General features: G+C 37.9%; 1 protein-coding gene across 2 annotated transcripts; it reads left to right on the top strand.

Annotated features, from left to right (window-relative positions):
* The first annotated feature begins 6,775 nt into the window (after window positions 1–6,775).
* slc25a22l (solute carrier family 25 (mitochondrial carrier: glutamate), member 22 like) lies at window positions 6,776–25,043 on the top strand. 2 transcript variants are annotated; one of them, NM_001005430.1, is made up of 11 exons: window positions 6,776–6,865; window positions 9,577–9,620; window positions 11,393–11,486; window positions 11,581–11,706; window positions 11,828–11,883; window positions 16,658–16,748; window positions 17,369–17,487; window positions 18,054–18,255; window positions 18,879–19,033; window positions 20,102–20,177; window positions 21,117–21,692. In NM_001005430.1, exons 3-11 carry the CDS (start codon window positions 11,467–11,469, stop codon window positions 21,274–21,276), a joined length of 1,005 nt encoding a protein of 334 aa, NP_001005430.1. In that variant the 5' UTR covers window positions 6,776–6,865; window positions 9,577–9,620; window positions 11,393–11,466; the 3' UTR covers window positions 21,277–21,692. The 2 variants fall into 2 exon arrangements, with proteins under 2 accessions (NP_001005430.1, XP_012814290.1); XM_012958836.3 differs by lacking the exons at window positions 6,776–6,865; window positions 9,577–9,620; window positions 11,393–11,486 and having other exon boundaries at window positions 11,672–11,706; window positions 13,502–16,748; window positions 21,117–25,043.
* The last annotated feature ends 1,917 nt before the right edge of the window (window positions 25,044–26,960 follow it).

The raw sequence follows: 26,960 nt of genomic DNA, 5'->3' as shown, positions 1-26,960 counted from the left end.
TTCGCGCAAATCGTAATGGTTCCGAAAAAGTCACAACAATTTACGAAAAGTCGTAACGGCGACGGAAAAATCGCAAAAATACGAAAAAGTCGCAAAATGTTCGTTTTCCAATCGGAATTTTTCTAATTCGGATTCGTGTCTTAGTAAATCAGCCCCCAAGTGTTGATAAGTCTGCCCCTTAGACTCTATAATGCAGTCACTTTGGTCGTTTTATACAGGAATGGGATTTCTTATCTGGAATTCTTGAGGCCTTGGGTTTTCTGCATAAGTGGTCTTTTCTGAAATTGAATTACCATACCATCTGTACCTAAGGGAAGTCTCTAAAATGTTTATAATAACCCAGTACACAGAACAAGGCACAGGCCCGGATTTGTGGTGAGGCCACAAAGGCACAAAGGCCTAGGCCAGCATAAATTTAGGGGCAGCATACAGTGCAATGGGGACCTCTCCCCACTGCTTCGTATGTGGGGGGGGGGGTGTTTGCACATGCCGTGGTGGGGGGGGACCCAATAGCCTATTTAAAAATCTGAGCTGTCGATCAAATATTGCCTGTCCCACCTGTATGCCTTTTGTATAGCCTGTGCATGGGCATGGGTTTAAGCTCCTCCATTATGGTGCATACACAAGATTTTGTGGTGATACGAAATTTTCCTTAATAACAGTGTCCACAAAATAGCACCTGCCTGCTTGTTGTGATTGTGAATTCAATGAAAACAATTTTAATAATTTAGTGTTTGTAAAAAATGTTTTACTTAAAGGACAAGTCAACTCAAAATGTAATTTTTTGCCTAATAAAACAAAACATAATTCAAATATAATTTGTATATATTCATTACAAATTTGCAATGGTTTTTGAATTATATGTATATATATTATTGCTATTAGATAAAGTGGTTTCCTGTCCTTTTCTATTCTCTGCCCTGGTGGCTCTGGCATATGAATCAATGTAACACAAGGCAGCAGACTGACAGACCTTTCTTGCTAAAGAAGACTGGCCTTTGCAACATTGTTTAAATAGTAACAACCAGGAGTTCAGCAAATGCTGCTTATAATAGCCATTACATTTACACATAACTTTTAAAGCACTAAAAGCATATTGGAAAGATGCTTAAACTTATGTTTTCTTTTTTAGGCAAAAAATTATATATTGAGTTGACTTGTTGCTTGACAACAAGATAGGAAAGGATTTGAGATTATGTGTTAGGATGAAAGGTCCCCTCTAATTATACCTTAGTTGGGATCAGATGCAAAGTACTGTTTTATTATGACAGAGAAAAAGGACATTTTATAAAAATGTTATTCAATGGGTTTCCAGGTAACGGATTCCATACCTTTGTAACTTAAGGGGCACCTGTTGGGACCAAATTGTTGAGGAAAAATGTTTTTTTTTGGTTTTTTTAAACTGACATCTACCTATACAATGCCACCTGCAATGCTCCCAATGCGGGCAGCCATGTTTCCTCACACATGTTTAATGGCAGAGCCTAACAGCTGGCTCATTTTGTGCGTGAATATGATGTCACATGCATGCCCATAGTTGGAATAATCTGGGACACTAAGTTCAATTTGCAAGCTTGTGTCTCAGAATGGCTCCCTACACCACTGAATTTTGGTTATCCTTATGTCAAGCCAACTTCCATCTCCTATATGACAAATGGCCAGGTATTAAAGAACTAGAAAAGACTATTTCAGTGAATCGCCCAGCATGAAGGGGGGGGGGGGGGGGAGGTGGGTACCCTCAATGAAATACATTTTTTCTGTTCTTAAATACTTGGTCAGTTGTCCCACAGAGGATCTTAATAGGATTGAAGTAGTTGGCTGAAAGGTTGGAGTTAAATGACATGCCCCCAAAGTAATGACTGCTCTGACGTAAAGTCTGCCTTGAGGTAAACACTGTTCTTAAGTATTATGCATTTTAGAGAAAACAATTATGGAAAACAAGTTTTTCTGCACCATATACATCACTAATATTAAAGGAACAGTAACACCAAAAAATGAAAGAGCTTTCAAGTAATAAAAATATAATGCACTGTTGCCCTGCACTGGTAAAACTGGTGTGTTTGCTACAGTAACACTACTATAATTTATATAATAAGCTGCTGTGTAGCCACGGGGGCAGCCATTTAAGCTGGAAAAAAGGAGAAAAGGCACAGGTTACATAGCAGATAACAGATAAGCTCTGTAGAATACAATAGTGTTTTATCTGTTATCTGCTATGTGCCTATGCCTTTTTTCCTTTGAATGGCTGCCTCCATGGCTACATAGCAGCTTATTTATATAAATTATAGTAGACTTTCTGAAGTAAACACACAACTTTTACCAGTGCAGGGCAGCAGCACATTATATTTTAGTTACTTTTATACACTTTCATTTTTTGGTGTTACTGTTCCTTTAAAATAAGGTTTAAAGAGTGCATCAATATGCTGCAACAGTTCTGCAGGTTGCAGAACTGTCTCTATTAAAAAAAAAAAATAAAAAAAAAATATATATATATATATTTATATAGTTACACTCTCCTTGTATTGAGTATGGAGCGTTTTCTAGGATAATTTAGACAAGATTAAATTCTTTAAAGGGGTTGTTCACCTTTAAATTAACCTATTGTGTGATGTAGAGAGTAATATTCTATGACAATCTGCAACAGATCTTAATTTTTTAGTACTTATGCTTTTTTTAATTATTTCACTTTTTGTTCAGCAACTCCCCAGCTTGAATTTTCAGCAGTTATCTGGTTGCTAAAGTTTAAATCACCTTAGCAACCAGGAAGTGGTTTGAATGAGAGACTGGAATATGAATAGGACAGAACCTGAACAGAACGATAAGTAATAAAAAGAAACAACAATAAAATTTAGCCTCACTCAGCAATAGTTTTTGGCTGCTGGGGTCAGTGACCCCCCCAATTGAAAGTTGGAGTCAGAAGAAGAAGCGAAATATAAAACCATAATAAATAAATAATAAAAAAAACAATTGAACAGTTACTTAGAACAGGCCATTCTATAACATACTAACATTGTACTTAAAATGAATAAGTCCTTTCAGGGCAATGAGAATCTTCATGAATATTTTTTACACATTCCAAACAGCCAGTGTCTAAAGGCTTAATATATTCTTCCATTGGCTCCAGTGCAAATCTTCTTCTTGTCAATTTTCTCCTAAAATGCAGTAGGGCACATTTGCAATTGCTATTGAATTGCTATTTTTTTTTGAAAGCCCCAGGGTCAGCTAATCCTAGGCATGTACACTATTAGTACTGAATTCATGCTTTAACGCAGGATGGGGTGCTTAACAGCCCCATTACCCTTGGGTAGTAAGCTAAGGTAACAATGTAAGAAAACTACTGATTCTGCTGGTCTGCAATAAAGATAGAACTGTCAAACAATGATAAAGAGGGCAATAAACTTGCGAACAAAGAAACACGTATTAACTATAAAAACAAGGGGATGTTTGTAGTCTAACAATATAAGTTTACAGCATTCCAAAGGCCAGTGATGCCAAACAGAAACACAATAAAAGTCCACCTTTAATGTCAGGCAATGCTCCCCCAAACAGGCTCCTCTGCTGACTGAAAGTGGCTGTACATGTCACAGTCCTGCCAACACTACTAATGTAGTTGCACTAAAACATCAGACCAAAATGTCTTACCCAAGTATACAAATGCCAATTTAGCTGCAAGAGCCCCCGTATCCACCATCACCCGAATTTATTTAATAGCTTGTTTAAAAAGAATACATGTTTCCTGGCACACATACAGGCAATTGTTGCCTAGTCTGGTCTTAAGTGGCCAAGCGGGACATAGGCGCATTCATGTTTAGATTGCAATGCAGTTAATGTGTAACAGATTGCCAGTATACCTCCTAAAAGGAGTAACATTTGACAGCTGAAACATTGTCTCTGTTAGTATTACCTAAATTGATGCTGGAAATTGTCACTGTAACTTTACCAGTGGCAGGATAAAATCATTTGTACTGCATTATGTCACAATCAAATTGGTGAGTTACCCACAGCAAAGAATTTATGATCATAGAAATCCCCCACCAAATACAAATCTGAAGGATTTTTTTATAGAGGGATTTATTATTACTAAGGAAAAGTCTAAACACGGTGCTAACATTTATTACATTGCATTAATTTTCATCTATAAAATGATCTTTAGCCATAGTTTTTGGACCGTGCAAGTCTACAACTTTTTTTTGCTGCCCACCTTTCTGCTGGGCATCCATAGGCCCTGTGTATGATCCTGGCCCCAGTGGGCGAGGTTGCCAAACAAGTGGATCTGTCAATGTTTTTCTTACACAGCTTTATAATTATGCCCCTAAGGGTTTGTAGGTCATAAGAGACAAAAGCAAATATTCACCTTAGGCTAACTGCATAGTCAGAAGTAGGCTTTTACTAATGTCATTCAGTTCAACAAGGGTCACATGACTTGGAATGTCTTCTACATAACCTTGAGAATCTGACCCTAAACTGGGGTTTCATGGGAACAGTAACCAATTATATTAATGTGTTGTTTATTATTGTATTGTATTATTATAATAACTTCTGTAATAGAAGTGATTATACAATTACACTCAGATATAATTTTAACCTCTCACGCTCTTTTTAAAGCTAGATGCTAAATTTAGCCAGCTTTTGGACCAGAGGTAACGGTTTGGGCATACAGTACATCTCAAACTCAATGGGCTCCAGATATTTAGGCTCATACTGACAAGCATTTGGTTCTATGCTCCCCTGTGGTGCATTCTCCTGCATTTCATTGAAGGGGAGCGCATGAACAAATGCACCCTATTCTTTTTTATGGGGCTGTACTTACACAGGCAAATGTAAGCACCAAATGCAGATGAAATACAACATACTGCATTCCACCTGCGTTCGGCACTTACCTTTGTAAGTACAGCCACATTCAGAAGAATGGAATGCGTTATTATCTGCGCTCCCCTGCTGTGAAATGCAGAAGAACACCACTGCAGGGGAGCACAGAGCCAAACACTTGTCAGTACCAGCCCTAATAGAGAGCCAGTTGGTTAAAAAAAGTTTGGTTTTCACCACAAAATTAAAAAAAAATGAAAATCTAAACAAAATCCTATATGCAAAAGATTGAGGGGTATGGGTGGATTTAAGAAAACTGCCACAGCCAAGTATTTTTGGAGGATGAGAGACTGATGCAATTGTAGCAGTTTATTCACAGTAGATAAGTGACAAAACACTCCACATTGGCCCTCCACCTGCAAGTCAAGTGACCAAGGTTGGAGTGGAGCGTGAGAGGCCCCGGGGCTGCTTTCCCAGGACCCTCTGACCCACTCACCCACCTGGGGACTGCATAAACGAGCCAATGCGATTCCCAATCTGACAAGAAATCAAACCTGCCCGATAGAGATCTGGCCAATTTCAGGCCAGATGTCGGTCGGGTAGGCTCATCGTTAGTGCCCATACATGGGCTGATAAGCTGCCGAATCGGTCTAAGGGACAGATAGAAGCTAGAATCGGGCCGTGTTTGACCACCTTTACAGTTCAGCCTGTTAAAACAAAATTAACACAATTCAGGCTACATTCCATAGTGTAGCGACACATGTACGGCCAGGGCCGCCATCAGGGGGGCACAGGGGGTACGATCGTCCCGGGCCCGGGCGTTTTTAGCTTTAAAGGGGGCCCGGCCGCGCTAGAGTTTCCGGGCCCCCTTTCATCAAGCCCGGGCCAGGTCCAATCTTTACTTGCGTCTTCCTCTATGTCCTGCGGCTCTCTGCCGCATCCTTGCTTTTATAAGGTTGCACCCGTGCGTACTGACATCACGAGAGCTGGAAGCCGCTGGGGGGAAATGGAAGGTGCTTAGGGGCCCTGGGGGAAGCTGAAAGGTACTTGGGGGGTCCTGAGGGAAGCTGAAGGATACTTGGGGGGGCCTTGGGGGAAGCTGAAGGATACTTGGGGGGGGCCCTGGGGGAAGCTGAAAGATAGTTGGGGGGTCCTGAGGGAAGCTGAAGGATACTTGGGGGGGCCCTGGGGGAAGCTGAAAGATACTTGGGGGGGTCCTGAGGGAAGCTGAAGGATACTTGGGGGGGCCCTGGGGGAAGCTGAAGGATGCTTGGGGGGGGGGGCCTGGGGGAAGCTAAAGGATGCTTGGGGGGGCCCTGGGGGAAGCTGAAGCTGTGGGAGGAGGGGGGGCCCAGAAATTTTTTTTGTGAGGGGTCCCGTGATTTCTGATGGCGGCCCTGTGTACGGCTCATAATATTGCAAGCTAGTAAGCCATTAAACGTACTCTACAAACGCCATCTGGTTAAAGGAACTGCAGCCAGTGGCCTAACTAGATGTTACTGAGCCCCACAGAAAATTCAATTTAGTTCCCCCAAAACATTGGTAGGTTAACATATTTTATTAATATAAATTTAAATTGTTCGCTATTTAGGGCTTTACTGAGCCCCCTATACTCCTGGGCTCCAACATGCGATCACAGGGATACCCTACACTCCTATGAAAGCCCCGCCAATCTATATTTTTACAGGAAAGACCCAGCACCCACTCCTGCGAGTTGGTAAAGTAAAATATCATAACCCCCATAGGGGCCTCTTACTCTCCCGCCCCGCCCCCCTTCAGACCCTGACAGAACAAGCTAAAGGAATGCAAAAGCCTTGGGCTGTACAAGGCGGCTCCACCCCACGTTTAACGCGTCCATCAGCAAACCCGCAACACGATTGGTTCAGTAGAACTCGTTCGCTTCGTTGCCAGTCCCGCCCACATTCTGTGCTACTGTGGAACTTTCCAGCTTGGCTTCTTTCTCCGCCAGCTGCCGGCCAGAGAGGTGTCGCACGTCCATCTCTAGTCTGTCCTTGTCGGTCATCTGTCTGTCCTACTACACGCGATAGTCTCTCACAGAGTAAGTGTTACATAGTATTGCAGACAGCTCGATTTTGTATGGGAGATTCCCATAGCGGTAAATGTGAGTACAAGTGGGGCTGCCGGTTGCGTTAGTTACAGTTCTGTATATGGACATAGGGATTCCGTGGTTGTCTGTTAACATTTGCTTAAAGTGGACTGAAACTGAAGGCGAAATTAACTTTAAAATTACATTTTAAAATTAGGTTAACAGTACTGTGTTCATTTGTTTATTCTTTTTTGTGTATTTTTTTTTTTTTTTTTTTTTTACATTGCTTTGCTTCTTTGGGCTTGGAATGTAAAGTGCTGTTTGGTTGTTAGGGCTTAATTACCCTATCAACCAGGCAGCAGTTTAGAAGTCAGAATGGATGAATATAGGAGAGAGCAGGGAAACAAATATAAAAATAACAGCATAATGCAACCCGCATGATTGCTAGGGTCAGTAACTAATAACCAGATAGCATATATTCAGTTATAGGTTGGAAATAGGCAGAATAATAAGGCTAATAATTCAAAAACCACAAAAAATATAAATACCAGTTGGAAACTTGCTAAGAAAAGGTCCGTCTGCACCAGGGTAAAGGTGTTGATTAAAGTGAAGGGACCCTAGCGCCAATGACTGTTCCTACTGGGGCTGTAGCTGCCAGTCTGCATGGAGGGGGCGGGATGCTGTGACTGCAGGGGCTTTAGGGATCATTCACACAATGAATAGTGACAGTTCAGGATCTCACAGAAGACTGCCCTTGATAGTGGTGTTCTGATGGTTTGTATTATTCCCAAATTATTGTTATTTGTAGTATTTTTAGCACAGTTACACTGTACACAATTTTTTCCCCCACCAGAGGTGCGGGCTAATAGAGGACTTAAGGTGGCCATACACAGGTGATTACAGCTGTTGATATCGTTCCCTTGGACCGATTTGGCAGCTTATCAACCAGTGTAGGGGCAGGAACGAGGGGCATGCCCGACCCTGGGCCAAATGATCGAATTAGCCTACATTTTCCTGATATCACCCACCTGTAGGGGGGGATATCTTTACGTGTATGGCCACCTTTACTCCGGATGGGGGAAACAATGGTGTTTTTTGTTTGTTTGTTTTAAAAAAAAAAAAAAAAAAAACCACCAGTACTAGGCAACCTGCACTGTAAGGGAACTCCTGGTGTGGGCAGCCATGTTGTGTAGTGAGCATGCACTATTATGTGCATGCCTCTGACATAGGTGCCGTGGATGTGCCTCACAAGCTTGCCTCGTACACTCATGCACATAATCAGTGAGTTGTGGCACTCACTCATTATGCACATATGTGTGCCCCAACATGGCTACCCACACCGTGAGCTCCTTAGCACTGGGAGCAAAGAGAGAGCATTTCATTCTCTGACAATGTGTCTGGCTGCCATGGTGTATCAGCAGATTACATGACCAGTATTCATAGCACATTGATATCATTCAGGATTGGCGGGCAACCATACCAGTACCAATATAAAAAACTTTGTTTCCTACAATGCTGTTAGCACCGTATATCAGTTCCAAGATTTAAAATATTTTTTTAACTTTGTTAGGAGCAGGAGATATTTAAATTTTGGACCTTATTTTTAGGGAATTCTAAGGGCAATGGCTGATGTGTTGTTTTGCCGCCATGTTAAATTGCGGGCAACAAAATGTCCAAAACAAAATATCCTCAAAGTAACATGCCTCAGGTAAATTATTCTAATCGAGTAATTACGTGCCAGCCTTTTAGTTATGTCAGTTAGGTTTTACCCATATAGGTTTGTAGGTGGCCAATCAGTCAAAGCAGCTGTATGAAATTGGATTTACTGCAGATCTTATACAATAAAGAAACTAGCACAGTGTGGTTTGATTAATGTGGCCATACACAAAATAATTAATATCTTTCCTATGACCAATGTCCCATTTTCTATAGCACTTACTGTAATTTGGATGTGCTTTATAGATTAACAGATGATTATGCTCTTATAAAAGCAGGACTAAGGCAGGTTTTAGACAACATGAGTTCATTTCTGTCATTCCATCTTGTCAATCAGCTGATTAGAAGGAGCTACAAATATATTTTTAGTTAATGGAAAAGGAAAGGCATTTGGGCATTTTACTGCCAATAGATTCGCCACATTAGTGCCACCTAGAGCACTATATTTATTCTGCAGAAGGCTTTATCATACCTGAGTAAAAAGTCCTAGAAGTCCCTCCTGTTTGTTTAAGACAGCAGCTGCCATTTTAGCTTGGTCTGAGTAGCTTCCCTGCTGCAGCTCGAGCTGTTGGTAGCATAGATCACACTTTCTGTTGGGAGTGAATTCTTATGAATTCTTGAGGGAGGGGGAGCAGGAGAAGGGAAAGAGCAAAGACTCTTCTGGAATGAAGGATTTTTCTAAGAGAAGTCAGATACAAAGTACATGTATATTTCGCTTCCCTCCCTTCTGTCTTCTTGCTTTTTGTTTTCTCTTAAGGTATTCCCCCCTCCATCTTGTTTTTTTTTTTTTGTTATTGTTAAATATTAAATGCAAAATATAAACTTAAAAAAATGTACATGTATATACAAAAGGAGACAAGAAATTCTGTGTTTCTTTTGATAGAGGACTCAGTGCAGCATTACTGTAAGTGCTTATGGCTGTATTTACATAGACCTTTCTGATAAAGCTTACTTGGTTTTTACCTTTCCTTACTTGTATTTTAACACATTTTTGTTTTTATCTGCAGATTGAGATACACCCTTTGAACTCAGCATTAAAGTTAACACTCTGGTAAGGATGATGCCTTCAATTATACTTTATTCTACTATAAGTAGGAACTATAGGTTCTGAACTAGGTTCTGAAGAAAATGAATAACAATTAATTTATTTCTTAAGAATTAACCTATACAGGAATGATTGAATGGCACATACTATTAGGAGAATATATTTTTCTTTACATATTTATTTTTATATCTTTATAAAGACTAAAGTATTGATTTTTTTTAAATTAAATTTGTATAGAGATTGTTCAGTGTTATAATCTACAGACTTCATATGGAAGTTTTACAGCCTTTACAAGGAACTGTGATGAAATCAATGAGATTTTTCTGTACATGCTTGTGAATTAGAGATAACAATTTTCTCAGAAAGTGTCAGCCTTACGTCAGCTCTCTACAATCATGGTTAATAGGATAGAACATTTAGAAAGTGCATTTTAGTTGCACATATTAATGCACCACTATCTGTAACTTATCGGAATTTTTTTGGAAGGTAAAATGTAAGAATTCTTGGTGTTTAATTTAACTATAGGATGCTCACTTCAAATAATGTTACTTTGGCATAAAGGCACATTTTTAACTGAATTGTTAACATCCAAAGAGGTAGGGCTTTTAGAACAGGTCTAAGGGCAGCCACCCCACAAAAAAAGGACACCCATCTGTTTATATCCGGCATGGTTGGGATGTAGTCAAATAATTTAATTTCACTCTCACGTTGGACATGGGTTGAGCTGTTCATTCGTGACCCAATGCACCTCCTAAGTTCCCCTTGGCTGAGGGTTTCTGGACATTTTATTAAACATTTTATTAATTAATTTTCCAGTTTCAGCCATTAGCAAATATTGCAGCTTGTATTGTTGGCTTTAGTATTGGATCTTAAAAATGAGTTTAAGGGGCACATTTACTAATCCACGAACATCCGAAAGTGTCCGAATGCGTTTTTTATCGCAATGATCGGTATTTTTTGTCGCCATCACAATTTTTTCGTATTTTGCGCGACTTTTTCATCACTGTTACGACTTTATCGTATATTTTCCGCTACTTTTTCGTCGCCGTCGCGAAAAATTCAGATTGTTTTTCCGCCGTTTACAATTGCTCAATACGAAAAAATCGCGACGGCAAAATCACGCAACATACGATAAAGTCGTGACGGTGACGAAAAAGTTGCGCAAAATACCAAAAAATCACGATGCGAAAGACAATTTTTCTGTGGTAAAAAAACTTCTCTGACTGCTGGCCAGTTGTCCCTTTTACATATGGGCAGCCTATTAGCCCAAAAAGCTTTGAAAAAAATCACCAGTACTGGAGATAAGCGTTTTCTATTAAAAAGAAGGCATAGGCACCTGGCTGAAAAATGGAATGGCACCATCAGAATGAAGATTTTTTTTTTTTATGCTATCTTTGTGGTCGGCTATTGTGCATATGAATGGAAGGTCTCTACAGTAACAGTTTGATTTTCTGAAAGAAATGAAAAAGGAGGGAGAGTAATATTTGAGCATGATATTGTTTTAAATTCATGAAGGAGGAAGGACACATTTTGAAAATGGGGTTAAAAAGAAATGAAGGGTGATGTAAGTGGCATTGTAACTTGGGCAATATGTATAGGTGGTGATTCAAGTTGCTTTTTTTAATACAAGGCTTAGTTTAAGTGCTTGATTCTTGTGGTGTGACAGTGAGCTGTATGTGGTATTTGAGTCAGTTGATCCAGCAAGAGAATGCCAGTGGTTTATTTATAGACTTTACACCAGATGTACTTAAAATGAGCTCTTCCTTTTCCTTACACAGTCGGGAGTTGTGCAGCAAGAGGCAAAGCAACTGTGACCAAAAGTTCTTTTTTTTTTTGTCCTGTAAACTTGAAGATGGCCGAGAAGCAGATTAGGTAATTTATTTCACTGTTTTTTTCATTTAGATTTTTACTTGAATTTCAAGAACCTACTTTCCTTGATTGTGGTTAACTTTTATTTTTATTTCAGTTTGCCTGCCAAGCTCATCAATGGTGGTGTTGCTGGAATCATTGGAGTGACCTGTGTATTTCCAATTGACCTTGCCAAAACACGGCTGCAGAATCAGCGAAATGGACAGCAGATCTATAAAAGCATGTAAGTGTATTATGTGCATTATTAACAGACTACAATAGCATGTTTTTTTATAAGGCACTGTTCTGAGAAAAACGTAATCCCTAAATCTTATTAAAACAAAGGTTATTCTCTGCTGTTTTAGGTGGGATTGTTTGAGGAAAACACTACGCTCTGATGGTTATTTTGGCATGTATAGAGGTATGTTACCTACTCCACTGTCCGTTTTCGGTACATATAATGCCAATAAAAGAAGATCTTAACTCCTGGTATATCTAAGTATTTCTTAAAGGAACAGTAACACCAAAAAATGAAAGTGTATAAAAATAATTAATATATTATATACTATTGCCCTGCACTGGTAAAAGTTGTGTGTTTTCTTCATAAACACTACTGCCGTTTATATAAATACCCTGCTGTGTAGCCATGGGGGCAGCCATTTAAATTGAAAAAAGGAGAAAAGGCACAGGTTACTAAGCAGATAAGTAGCAGATTCCCATTGTATTCTACACAGTTTATCTGGTATCTTCTTATGTAACCTGTGCCTTTTCTCCTTTTTTCAATTTAAATGGCTGCCCCCATGGCTACACAGCAGCTATTTCTATTAACTATAGTAGTCTTTCTGAAGCAAACACGCAACTTTTACCAGTGCAGGGCAACAGTACATTATATTTTAATTATTTTAAAACATTTTTATTTTTTAGTGTTACTGTTCCTTTAATCAGTTTAGCCAGTTTGGATCACACTTCCTCAGGTATAGTTGGGTATATTAGACCTTAAATAAGCTTATTTCTTCTTTGAAACATGATGTATGCATTAAATTGCTGCATAGAGCTATTATTTGAAGTTGGCATTGCCCATTGAACTTCATAACATAAAAAGTTTTAAAGGGATACTATAATGCGAAAACATGTTTTTTTTTTTTCAAAATGCATCTGTTAATTGAGCTTTTCCAGCAGAATCCTGCATTGAAATCTGTTTTTCAAAAACACAAACGGATTTTTTTATATTTAATTTTGAAATTTCGCATGGGGCTAGCCATAGTCTTTATTTCCCAGGGTGCCACAGCCTTGTTAACTGTGCTCTGATAAACTTCTTTCACACTTTACTGCTGAGCTGCAAGTTGGAGTGATATCGCCCCCCCCCTGCAGCCGATCAGCAGAACAATGGGAAGGGAGCAAGATAGCAGCTCCCAGTAGATATCAGAATAGCAGTCAACGGTAAGAAATCCAAGTCCGGCTTGGGACTCCTCGAGCTACATGAGAGTAGTAGAAAAAATATGTTACCTGTAGTGATGGCTCTTTCTGAAATGTCAGACTCAGGCACAATGCACTGAGAAGACTGCCTACACACCAATATAATAGGTAGAAAAAATATATATATTTGTTGGTTCAAGAATAAAATTTTAAATGGTAGAATAAATTATTTACTATGTAAACAATGTAATTTAGAAATAAAAAGAACACCATTAAAATCATGACAGAATCCCTTTAAGCTAGATGCTGGGGTTGTCCCAAGTATTCTTGAATTGTGTTACAGCTAAAAATGCTTTTTACAAAGAAAGAAGCCATATAATTTCAGCATATAGAAATAAGATGAACTATTACCATGGTTCTGTTAAAAATATGCACTTATTTTCAAAAATGAGATCTATGATTTTAAATGTGAAACTATTCTTAATAATTTTCTTATACACAATGCTGCCTTTTGCTTTTTTTAAACAAGTCTTCTTCTAGCATTTGCTCTTAGTGAATTTTCTAATATGCTAGACTGTTTGCAAAGGATGTTGTTTGTTGCATCTGTGTTTTTCATATTGCAGACCTTACGCCGTGGATTTTGAGGGCTAGCCGATGTGGCGAAGCCAGGATGGATCATTAAAATGGTTCTTACAGTACTACTTACAATTGTAATTAGGCAAAAAGTTTTTCCCCCTTCATGTTTTACTTTTTGTTTAAATGTTTGTCTTCTTTTTGTTTCCCCTTATAATAAGGCTAGGGTTTTTATGTCCTTTTTTTCTTGTTTTTCTCCTATTTGACATTTCCAAGACATTTTATTGCAAAAACCATCAAGGAGTACTTGTACTGTGGCTGAATGTGTTAAAAAGAAACAAATTAAAAATAGTCCCTCCAAAAGATGAAAAACTATAACCAAGGTGCTTGAATATTTTCTTTTATTTTCAAAACTTCAGCTGATACTTGAATTATCTTTTAATACAGGCATTATTTATTTATTTTTTTTACTTTAACCTTGTATGTGCCATTATATAAGCAAAATTCCATTGTGCCAGTGCTGTGGATTCTACATTTCTGTGTTTCCATATGCTTGCTGGTAACATGAGGAATGGCAAAAGAGCTTAGGGCCAGAACTAGGGGTAGGCAGAAGAGGCATGTGCTGGGGGGGGGGGCTACACCTAGATTGACTTTTAGTAACAAGCAGGAGGATGGGTTGGCGGCTGCTGATGTCACTCAGTACACCGCCTTTTCGTTTTCTTACTGGAGGGTGCATTTATTGCTGGGGCTTAAACTGAGTGCTTGTTTTAGTTGTCCTGGCACTGAAAGACCCTGGCTCTTGTTTGTAAATTTGCAAGGTAGTTATTTCTTAGTGTATAATATTATATACTGTGCCTATAAAGTCAACTGAAAAGGTGACATATACCGAATTTAAGTATTGGGATTGGATCCATTCAGATCCATTATGTTCTGATAAACTGAATCAAACACTTGTTATCAGGAAAATAAGACAACTATCAGGAAAATAAGACAACTTACAATGAACATTTTGTTCATAAAAGCCAGCACGATGATTTGAATTCCTCCTAAAATTATTTTTGCCTCAAGCTCAAAAATTTTGAATTTGCTGCATCTCTACTATGCACTTATTGAGCACTCTTTAGCTATACTTTTTAAAACATTAGCTGCAGAAGCAAAAACCTCTTGGCCAATGTGTTAATTTATGTGGGCTGGACCAGGCACAGTTACTCTAATGCAGTAATGCAGAATCCAAAACCACTAATGGTACAGTGGCCTTTGGGGCCACGTTTTCTGCAAATATGGTGGTGTGCTTGTTGGCCAAAAATAACTTGAGCTAAGCATCTTTTAAGCCATGGTGAGTATTGTTGTTATATATTGAATTGTTTAATCACAATCATATGGCTGCTGTATATGCCAGGAGGAAAAACAGTCCAAAGCTGCCCCCTGTAACTTGCTAGAAGTGCCCAGTCCTTTAATTTACTGATAAAAAGATTTCCTATTTTTAAAACTATAAATAAAAAGTAACATATATTAGAAAGTGATTTATTTAAAAAAAAAAAAAAAAGTATCAAAACAGTATGTTTTCTCTCGGCCGTTTCAATTTATTTCAATCGATTTTCTCTTAGCCTTTTCAGTTGTCTCTGTCTTAATGAGACCTTTAAAATCTGAAAATGAGATTTAAACCTCCTGCATAGAGATTTAGCCCTGAGGTTCCAGCCCTTTAGCAATCCCAATGCAATGCTGGAACTGTCAGAAAAGAAAGGTGGGGATGAAAGGTTCTTTTTAAATACTGAAGATACTCTTTAAGAGTTTCGGTATAGATATAGGTTATTCTGTACTGGCAGATACTTATTTTATATATATATATATATAAATTACCGTTTATTTTTTATAGTGGGATATATTGCAGTGCTGTACATAAAATAAGTTTAGCCCTAAATGATGCTTTCAGACCTATTTCCCTTCCCCATAGTTCCTAAAAAAACATCCTAATACCATAATGCCTAAGGTATTTAAGTTTGACCACCTATGGTGTAGTTCCTATGACAAACAATTGCAGTTTGATAGCATCTTATTTTATGTTTACTAGAGATGTTAAAAACAGTTGCATTGGCACTTTCACACCATGAGACCAGCTTTAATAAAACATCCAGGAATAGTCCTAGAAAATTCATTGGTCAGCTTAACTGCTGCTAGTAAGAGACTGATTGAGAAACCTCTTTCACAAACTCATAACTGAGATCATAGCGGGCCTCAGTAGCAACTGGGAATAAACAGTGTCATTGATAGCTGTTTTGTGTGCTGGTCAATATTATGAAACTGTATATGCTAGGCTTTAACTACAACTGTCATGGTGTTTGTCAGCTCCATGTAAAAGAACACTGGTGTGATGTGGAAGATACTATTAAAAAAATAAACCTGAATAACCAGCAATGCTTTATAACTGGAGATAAAAATACAATACATTCTCTTGAAGTATTTATATCCTTGTTTTGCAAAAAAATGTCTTGGGATGTAAAGTGCAAATGGAAGAAAATACATATGCATGACATTCTCTTTTGTTTTTATCCACCATCATCTTCATTTCTCTAAAACTGTCCTGTCTCTAACGTTCCCTTTTAACATTTCACTTTAATTTGCTTTGCTATTTATCACACCTATGGCATTAGCCGCTTTTAAAACCTAGCAAACTTCTATTTTCTGAACATATTTAACGTGATACCAGTGACAGTAATCATTTACCATATGGTTAAAGGTTTTTAATTTGCACTGGATTTTAGAGAAAGGTAGGTTAAGGTAATACTGCTTAACAAACTGACATCAAACATAAGTACTTTTTATACAAAGTAAAAATTTTACAATTTGACAAAAGTAATTAAATAAGTACATATAAACAATGGCAATTTGCATTTTCATAACGAATTCCATCCAGAGAGTAACTTGTTTTAATACGATGTCTGTCAATTAATTTGGCTCATTAGTCCAGTTAGTGTATGGGTGAGGTGTTAGTGTGTTTGATAAATGTGCATTTCTGTAATGCACTAAAACATCCTGAGCTATTTTTCTGCTTCCTTTCTCATAATCTTTATCTGTTTTTGTGTACCGATAAAGCTATTGTGTTAAAATATAAGTGTGATCATTAGAAATTACCAGCATCAGACATATTTTAATGCATACATCAGTTACGCACACAATTGTGGTAAGCTGTTGGCTTTTATTTGCAGGTGCAGCAGTAAATCTCACTCTTGTAACCCCTGAAAAGGCAATTAAACTGGCCGCTAATGACTATTTCAGATATCATCTGTCGAAAACTGGGTAAGTAGTTGTAGGCAAGTCCATGGGGGGGGGGGGTTACTAAGTGGGTGTGCTGTAATTTGCTGCCAATATACAGTAATGTTCAGTATTTGCGGGCTTTCTCCCAGCATTCAACTGCTTTTGTCACTACATAGATCAGTTTTGCAGCTACCAGTAAAAAGAAATGCGATTCATTCTTCTGTACAGAAAGGTATAACAGTTTGGAAATGAAATACCGTTGCACTAGTCATAAGTCAAGTTTCATTTAATTTTGTATTTGTTTTCATAACATATTATGAAGGAAAGCCTACAGCTTTTTGTGTCAGCTCCCACTAAATAACATGAGGTGCATGGTGTGCCCTCTTGCATCATTGCCAAATGGAAGTAAGAAGATGCCATGGCTTTATACTCAAGTTACTTCTATAGCAGATAGATATCATATGAGCTAGACTTGCACTTTTCCAGCACTATGGGAAATTGGACTCTGTCTCCATCTGTTCTCTCTCTTTAGGTTTTGGATTCTGAAGGTAAAAATAGCAACAATCAGATTTATCAGATCATACCTTATAGAGAGAAGTAAATATACAAATGTTAACATGCAGTCTTCTTATTATTGTTTATTTTATGTTTATTTTGTTTAGCTCTCCTTTGACTCTGTCCAAAGAAATGCTGGCAGGATGTGGTGCCGGAGTATGTCAGGTTATTATCACTACACCAATGGAGATGTTAAAAATACAGCTACAAGATGCTGGAAGACTAGGTAACTGCATTATATTTTAACTTTAAATACCCAACTAACAGTATGTTCATGGTTTGTGATATATACATTACTTAGTTTTCAGGAGTGAAAATAAATACATAAAAAAGTATGTATGATAGCATATATTACACAATGCATTCTCACATATGAGTGTAGCTCATAGTAACTGAATCATTTTACTTACTCCATCTGAACTGTTATGTCTTTCAGTAACTTTAGTAAATATACAATATACAATAAAATATGGCATATATATCTATATTCAGTTTTGGTGGACCTTTAATTTAATTTATTTATTTTTTGATAATCCCTCTTCTTCTAAAGCTATCCTTTCTGACATCAGTTGGCAGGTCAGAGACAAACTACTTTGACTAGTTTAGTCATATTTAATATTCTTTTTTGTTTAGAGTTACAAGACAAACATTTTGAGTGAATGAATCTAGTTCTACTGATCATCAGCCAACTTAAAGTGCATCTAAATTGCACAATAAAACCTTAATATAGCAGAAGGTATAAAAATATTTTTAAATATTCTATATAATGTCATTCTTTACCTTTCTGTTTAGCTGCCCAGAAGACTGTAAAAGGGATACAATGCATGCCACCTGGCACTAAGCACTTAAATACAATTCCTGTACTGACCAGGGCCTATAATGTTGGACCCACATCTGCTGCTCGCAAAGTATCTGCTACACAAATTGCTTCGGAGCTACTTCGTACAGAAGGTATAAAAGGCCTGTACAAAGGGCTAGGAGCCACCCTTTTGAGGTAATAACATATAGCTTAAAGACTTTTTGTTTTCATACTTAGATTACCTGAGATGATTTTGGAATACATGGCTAATTAATGTTTCAAAGGAATATGGAAATATTGCTTCTCAAAGCAATTTTTAACTGATGCAATTTTATAGTACTTTTATACAGGCTAAGTACAGGCTTGTTCTAAAGAGATAATATAACTACAGCAGGATAATGGGGGGTAGGGGGGGGGTTTAGAAAGAATATAATGTAGTCTTATGCAGGGCAGTATGCCATGTTTGGCAACATTACTTCCAATCTCAGGCCTTATGTCGACAATTGTTGAGTAGGAGCTTATAGGGCAAGTTAGTACCCATTGAAACTATGTAGAGCATGACAAAAGAGAAAAATAATGAGTGCGTTCACCTTGTAATAAAACTTGCTTGGGTTGGAGGTCCATGAGAATCGTGGTACATTTTGGACAGGGTGACAGATGCTAAGAAATGGTCCTGAACTGGACTTTTAAGGAGGTAGTTGTGCTGTACCCTCAGTAATTGTCTGCAGTACAATATTAAAATGCAACTGTAACACTGGTATTAGCATTGAGCATAAACAACTTGAAAACCTTTAACCAATGCACTTATTTATTCAAAGGGATGTACCATTCTCTGTCATCTACTTTCCATTATTCGCTAATCTCAACAAGCTGGGCAAGGCTTCTTCTGATGACAAGGCTCCATTCCTTTATTCATTTACTGCAGGCTGCATAGCTGGATCCACTGCTGCTGTGGCTGTCAGTCCTTGCGATGGTAAGCTATGCTTCTTTTATGTTACATGGCTCTCTTATAGCTGAAAAGCCACATATGTATAGACATTGACATCTCTGTGTGTGAAGTTAGTTTATTAGTAAACCCTAGTTGCCTTTTTGAGAATTCTACTAATGGTTAGACTTGCCTTCTGCAGATATGCAGTGGGTCAGCTTCCCAAACCATAACCTATAAATATTTAATAGATTCTGACATGAAACTAACTGCTGAGAATATATTGTCAAACTGGATTGGTGCAGAAGATCCAGACATAGAGCCAGCCCTCTAAGCATTCTTATCATTTTCATCTAAAATAGACTGTAATACTGTGGAGTGTATAGCCTCCTTAAACATTTTTTAAAACAGTGCCACATATTTGTAATTCCCACAGTTTTGTCACACAAGTGAATAGCTCCATGGGCAGGGGACAAAATTAATAGCTCACATTGATTTCTATGGCAGTTAGCTGCTCATGGAGCTATTAATTGTGTGGGTGAATTGCTGTGGTTAGATACCTATGCTATTTTCAAGGCAAGCTGACCTCCCTTTGAACAGCCAAAGTATATTTTTAACTCAGAATAAAGAGGAGGGGAAGGAGGATTATATACGGTACATGTAGTTTTTGTTAAATGCAGGCTAAATTGTAAAGCACTTATGTTAAAAAGGGATAGTATCCTTTTATAAATATTGCTCATCCCAGTAAATGGGACTCACAAATTATACTTATGCTTAGCAGTTAATGTAGATGCATACCTCAATTGATCGAAACAGCTGCATTCTAAATTAGTAATGTAATGTAAGGACTGTGTAACTGGCAGCTGTAACTCCAAATCTTATGACTTACGTACGTGTCTTATGGCAGCTCCTACAGGCTTACAGAAAGTGGGGCACCATTTTGAATATGTAATAGTTAGGAGGCTATGTTTTTAAAAAATACAATTTTTTTTCTTTCAACCACAGTGATAGGTTTCAGTCCCCAAACCCAGTTCATAAGTTTGTGGAGTAACTGGCCTTTGTAATCCTTGCACAGATGACAAACTGTGTCTGATAATTTATGATTTTTCTTTGTAGTAATAAAGACACGCCTTCAGTCTTTAAGCAAGGGAGCAAATGAAGAGACCTACAGTGGAATTGTGAATTGTGCCAGGTATGTAAAACCAGTTATTTCAAAATAGTCCTGCACTCAACTGCATCGGGCTAAGGTTAGTGGGGTAGCTGCCCATAGGCCCATAGTTGTCCTTTATGTGGCTTGCAGGAAGACAAGCCTTGCAGATAATCCCCTCATATAAGTTGTTTTAGGTCTTTTTTTTTTATAATGAAGCCACCTGATGTGACTTAATCATCCCATTTACTGAAACATCTGACTTTAGTGATTAAGTCACATATAAGTGTGAGAGGCCCTGTCTTATGTAAATGACAGAAATCTGGATCTATACTATCCACGTCTCATTTAACAACAAAGATTTGTGGATGTCTGTCATGGTTCAAATAAAGGAGATTTCTGATAACCTCCAAAGATCAATTATTAGAGCTCACTGGGCTAGAAAAATAATTTGGATTCCACCAGTCAGGCAGAGTGTGTAGAAATGGCAATTCAACAACATTGTTACCCTCCAGAAGAGTGGTCTACCAACAAAGGCTACGTGGATCATGGTCCACCTGGATTTATGTTCTGTAGATGGATGGCACCAAAACAGAACTTCCAAATTTAAAGACCATAAACTTACAGGTCTATCTACCAAAAAAGGTAAAAGCAGAAAAGAGTAAATGTTTTAAAATTACAAAAATATTGTTGTGAAAGGACCTAAAAACGGGCAGTGCATGCGAAGAAGCCCACCAACATTACTGAGTTAAAGCTGTTAAAGCCGATTTGCAGGTACCAGAAACATTGTTTCCAGTTACTGAAAGCAAAGTTAAAACTTTAGATCATTTCTTCAAAAATTGTAAATGAACAGGTTAGGTTTATTTATTTATGTGTTTATGTGATTATGATGCAGTGTGGGTGCAGGATAAAAGTGTCAGTTACCAATATAATTATGGTACATCACACAGACTGCTATAATTTCATATATATTTATTTTTACAGGAAAATCTGGATGAAGGAGGGTCCATCTGCTTTTTTTAAAGGCGCAGGATGCCGAGCACTAGTCATTGCACCTCTGTTTGGTATAGCTCAGGTTGTGTATTTTTTGGGTGTTGGAGAAACTGTACTTGAGATGGCTCAATTCAACCGCTTGATGGCCTAAGCATTCCACAAGAGTAAACTGCAAGACTGCAATTAGAGTGAAACAGGCTGCAACCTTATAACATCCTCTCTAAATTCAGCTTTTAGATCCCCTCACCATTGTGTGTAATACCTCCTGAGTTGGCAAGCTCAAAAGTTTCCAAAGGCACTGAAGGGTGTACAGGTGATTTTTGTTGTTTTTCCTCACCAGCCCTCCCCCTTCTTTAGCACTTATAACGACTGAATGTACTACTCACTTGTGGATACAATGGAAAAAGAGCACTATTTGTCTACACTGGTAAAACAAAAAATGGTTACTTAAATATCATCTATGTATTTCACAACAAATGTAAGCATTCCTGCTAAGTTATTGCTGTTAAATAAAGCCGGGAATGCAACGCACACTTATTTTCACTGCACACCTATAAAAAAAAAAAAGCATATAAAGTCCAAAGGGGTTATTTATTCACGGGGGCCAAGTTTTTTTTCTGTTTGAAATATTCAGTGGTGCAGACTGAAGTAAAAACTTGAATATCTCTCTGTGCAGCTACAATTTTTATTTTTTTCCACATCAAATCTTTATGATGGGTTCAATTGTTTTAAAGAAAACACTGTAAATATTTTTATGTTTTAGGAGAGTAACTCTCCATTTACATGTTAAAGTTCAGCGCCATTGGTCTGCTGAATATTATTAATTAATATTTTAAGCATTTTTAGATGCTTAAATCTTAAGCTACTTAAGGAAACCTATTGTTTTCCTTGGTAGGTAAGCAGCAGAATAAGGATCAATAGCATTTTAGTATAATATTTATACAGATGCTTTTATTAGGCTGGACGTGCCTCTTTTTGGGAGAAGTGTTCTGTTTGTCACCTATTGGTTCGTGTTCATCACTTTTAGTTGCTACAGTATCTACATTTTGGCACTGAAAGTGTTAATGTGCCAGCCTGATTTGATGGTCCATTCTCTTATAGGGGGATTTAGTTATAATTCATATGTTTTATATATATATTCTTTCTAGAACTGATGTGTAGGTGCTGATGCTGTAAATAATTGCATTTTTACCCTTTGAAAAGTAACCCACATATGTTAACTATAGTTAAAGTCATACTTAAATGTATAAAATCTTTCCACATTTTGCAGCCCCTGCCACAGTTTATCTGCAGGATTAAAGGAGTTTCTGCAACTTTGAATATGCCATAAACTGAATAATGAGTCAGTGTTTCAGCTTAAGTGCATCTTATACCCCATAGTTACTAATTATTCAAGACTGACATTTCATTCTACATAAATGTGGTTATGGTTTTCTTGTGTTCAGATGTGTTGTTTACATTGCCTATTTGTACTTCTTGTTATTATAAAACTCCATACCTAAAGGCATTCTTGGGTACAGCAGCTTTGGAGTTTAGATTCTGTTCAATCAGCCATATTGGGTTGCCACTTGGCCAGTAAAAAAATGATGCTTGATCCCAATGTTATTAATAGGGAAGAAAGATTAGTATATAGAAAAGGTGGCAATCCTAGTGGCATAGCATGAAAGATATAGATTCATTGAGCATTACGGCTTTGTCAAGACCAATTCTGTTGGCACAACCTAGGAGTGGTAAAACATTCATGGTAGGACAGTCTGTGGCTCTTGGCCACTAATCAAATGCCACAGCTGTCACTTTGAAACTGTAGAACGTTCTGCTGCTGGCTGTGAAGTTCAAATGCTATAGTAAGGATTGAGATAGGTTTCACAAGGGTTCAGCTAAGTTTCAAAATCAAGTTGTTAGGAAATGGGAATTGGCACTCGAAATGGTGGTGGTATTTTCAAAAATGTTAGCAAGATGAGAAATTGATGTATGTTTGGTGAGGAAGTAGTTACTTGGTGCTAAAGGTTCTTATCTGTTTGTTGAACCAAATGCTCCAAATAATAGTATAAACATTGCAGTCCAAGGAAGGAAATTGGTGATAAAGGCAACTGTTTGGTGGGACTTCATTCCCTGGCAAAGGATTAGCTAAGAAGCTTTTTTTAGCTGCTGCAGTAGTTTAAATGAAGCGCCTCCCACAAGTGACAAGCACTTGATACTGACCAAATTCTCATGTATACAATAGCAGTGGAATACACTAAATAGCAGTGTTGCTCACATATTTGGCTTCTGACAAGAATATAAGACAAACACTTTTGTACTTTTATACACTTTGAAGCTTGTACTGTTTCAAGAGAGTATTGTTTACCCCTCAAATAGAGGAAGCCCTACTGAGATTTAAACTGAAATACTACATCCTAAAAAGGCATAAGGTATCTTTAGTATGACTCCAAATATGACTAAAGGTATCTTGCTCAATGAGCAGGGCAAATAGACACCATGCCCCAGAAAGCATACATTTTTAGAGCAGTTCAGTCCAACTTTTTCCATGTGTTTTGTTACAGTAAGCTGCTTGCAGGTTACATTCTGTCTAGAATGGTATGATATGAAGAATGTTGTGTGTGCAATGCAATATTTGGTGCCCAGTTTTTAGAAGCACTGCATTAAGTGCCCAGGAGGGTGCATCCAGGCAAGCAGACAGTTATGCCTAAGCATAACAACTACGGTAATGGGAATTGTTCATTGTACAGATTGGGTGCTACAAAGTTACATAGTCAAGTTGGGTTGAAAAAAGACCAAAGTTCATCAAGTCCAACCCCTTCGGTGAACATATATACACACACTTGTTGTGTTGGTATCACAACTTACAAGGAAGCTTGCTTATGGAGCCATATCCGGCCCAGGGCTTTGAGGTTGGACAGTCGTGCTTTAAATAATTGCTTGTACTTTTCTGGATCTTATGCGGCCACCAGCATTTATAACTAAGGTTTGTGAAATATACAAGGATATTGGACAAGTGAGTTGTTAGATTGTTATAACACATCAGTATTTTCTGAGAAGCTTGCAGCTTATGTAAATGTAAACATGTTTTTTGGTATATTTAAAGGGTAAGTATGCCTATATATAAGTAGTTATTAGAGGGTTTTGTATTGTGCTCCCCACTGCTCCGGGTCCATGTTGCACAGGTGTGTGCCTGGCATATGGGTGAGGGGTAGGTGGTGGTGAAGGGGGTATGAGATGGTTTGTAGCAGTGGGGGCCTGAGGTGAGCCAAAGGGTCTCCAGTCTGTCATAGTCACCATTTTTGGACAGTGTTTTATTCAGCCATCAGTATTTAGACTCCCAAACATCAATTTGTTGGTTGCACTATCTTGCTCTGGAGAACTAGTTATTACGACTGAACAAACCTCTTTCAAATAGCTTAATTTGCCAATACAGCGCAGTGTTTTTATCTGGGTAAACTCTTAAACTCTTTTTCCTATAAAGAGATTTATTTTCACTTTAGAAGAAGACATTGCTTTTCACTGAATATTCCTTCCTTGCAGTGAGAGGATAGTTTCTATGCAGGGATTATTTGGGAAATAGAGTAAGCCCTGTCCCATGCAATGTCTTGTCATGCTTTTATCTTTTATAAATGGAAAAGTAACTTTCTGTATATGGCATATTGGACAAATTATCAGCTCATTATTTGCCACAAATACCTTTTTTTTTCTTGTTTAAAAAAGCAATGCTTGTAAATAGTTTATGACCATTTATTTGGAAACTATTTCTTAAACCTTAATATATTTAAGGTTTTTTGTTTATATTTGCTTTGCATATTAGATAAACAATTTATTACACGCCTGTGGCATAAATGTACATGTAGTAAATGCTGAATTGTGATTCTCCTGTACTTTCTAGCAATATTTACTGAATAAATATACATTGGTTTTGAAAGATCATTTTGTATGCGTTTCTTGTTTGTCATTCTTATGTTCCTAAATGCCATCTGCTCCATGGGTTTTAACCTGGACAGTTAGTGATAATATAGTGGGTGTTAGTGCTAAAAGTTTGCAGAATGACTCTTTCCTGAAACTGTGAACCACCACGCTATCACCAAACATTAGTGTCCTGTGAGCACTGTAATAGTAAGTGGGACCAGTGAGTTACATGCTTAAATTGGGTTGAAAAATATACCCAAACTCACCAAGGATATGGGGGTAGATTCCTGATGTAATTATATTAGTTGGGAATTCACAAAAGTGGAGATAGCCCTTTTTTGGAGTAAAAATGGTGGAAAAATGGTGGAAAAATGGTGGAAAAACTGGTGGAAAACACTTTCTCCACATTCACAAACAGAAATCCGCCTAAATTCTGACTTAACCACCTCTTTTCATTTTTTGGTGAAAGAAAGAAAGAAATTTTTCGTTTAGACCAGTGGTCTCAAACATTTTTTGCACCATGGACCAGTTTCAAGCAAGACTTCTGAGGACCAGGGGTGGTGGATATAGACCTCAGCTTGTTTCCCTGCAACTAGATGCGCCCAGCCCCCTTGCTCTTTTTACTCCCACCTAAGTGGTGACATCCCCTGACGCTAAATATGGAGCTTTAAGTACTTTGGTCCTTTTCACCATCAGAAAGCTCCCTGGGCTTCGCATAGCAGTTGTCACAAAGTTGAGATCACAGGTAATTGGGACCAGAGGTTGCCCAGTTTAGCCCGGCCCGGCCGGTGGTTGGGGACCCCTGATTTCGATGACATTTATACAACGTTTAAACAACATTTTTTCCACACCATTTTCAAAATGGAGTAAAGCTCAGTGTAACTTTGTCAGATCAATTTTAAGATCTTCTGTTTTGCTTTGTTTCACCCAGTCTCCAAATCACACCTCTACTGTTACTGTTGCTAAATGCTTTTCGCTTTGAGTTGTCCTTTTTGCTTCTGTAAATTTCGTTGTTCACGTGACAATGACAATAAAGATATTCTATTCTAGGGGGGTCCATTGGGGGATCATTAACATAATAAAGGGGATCGTTTAGTTTAAATGATATTGTATATATAAAAAGTTTTTACCTCACATTTGCATTGTTATGTTAGTTTTAGCTTAATGAATGAGACAATAATAACATTTTCAGTGAATATATTGTATACATTTTTATTTAAAGGAAAAGTAAAGCCTGCCAGGTAAATTTTTTAGCAGCAGTGCCCCCTCTTTAATTATTTCACTGACACTTGCCCCAACTTATCTGTGCCCCCATAGCATGTCCTGAACTACAGAGCTGCTTAACAGCATTGGCCCCCACCTTTTGCTGTGCCCTTCCTGATCCCAGCAGCCATCTTGGTGATCAGCAAGCAGCACATGCACACTGGGATATTGGGGTACAGGGTTGGACTGGCACTGGATAAAGACCCGGTGGGCCCTAGTCCTGTTGAACCTCTTTTCACCGGGCATGTTGATTTGTGGGCCGGATTGCTTTTGACCAGTAATTAGTGATGAGTGAATTTTTTCGCCAGGCATGGATTCGCAGCGAATTTCCACATTTCGCCGTTGGTGAATTGTTTTGCAAAACTTCCATGAAAATTTGCCACAGAAAAATTTGTCACGCAGTCAAAAAAGGGCGCGGTCGCTTAAAAAAAAAGGTGCGGTTGTGACAGAAAAGACACAGGCGGCAAAAATTTTTTATTGCTGTTTCGAAAATTTTATGGCAAAGCGAAACGGGACAGATTCGCTCATCACTACCAGTAATGAGTAGGGGCTAGAGAAGAAGGTATTTAGATACTTAAATCTTGTTACAGAAGTGGAATTACACAGAAATATAGAAACCATTAAAAAAAGAGAAAAAATTCTATTTTTCATGATATAGGGATTTATACCAGAAAC

Source organism: Xenopus tropicalis, chromosome 2, assembly GCF_000004195.4.
Source record: "Xenopus tropicalis strain Nigerian chromosome 2, UCB_Xtro_10.0, whole genome shotgun sequence".
NCBI lineage: Eukaryota > Metazoa > Chordata > Amphibia > Anura > Pipidae > Xenopus > Xenopus tropicalis.
Note: the sequence above shows the minus strand (reverse complement) of the source record. Positions and strands in the feature narration are given on the sequence as shown.

Coding starts and splice junctions, on each gene's coding strand:
- slc25a22l (NM_001005430.1), top strand. CDS start 11,467: ATGGCCGAGAAGCAGATTAG. Junction 17,488..18,053: donor ACAAGATGCTGGAAGACTAG/GTAACTGCATTA, acceptor CTTTCTGTTTAG/CTGCCCAGAAGACTGTAAAA. Junction 19,034..20,101: donor GGCTGTCAGTCCTTGCGATG/GTAAGCTATGCT, acceptor TTTTCTTTGTAG/TAATAAAGACACGCCTTCAG.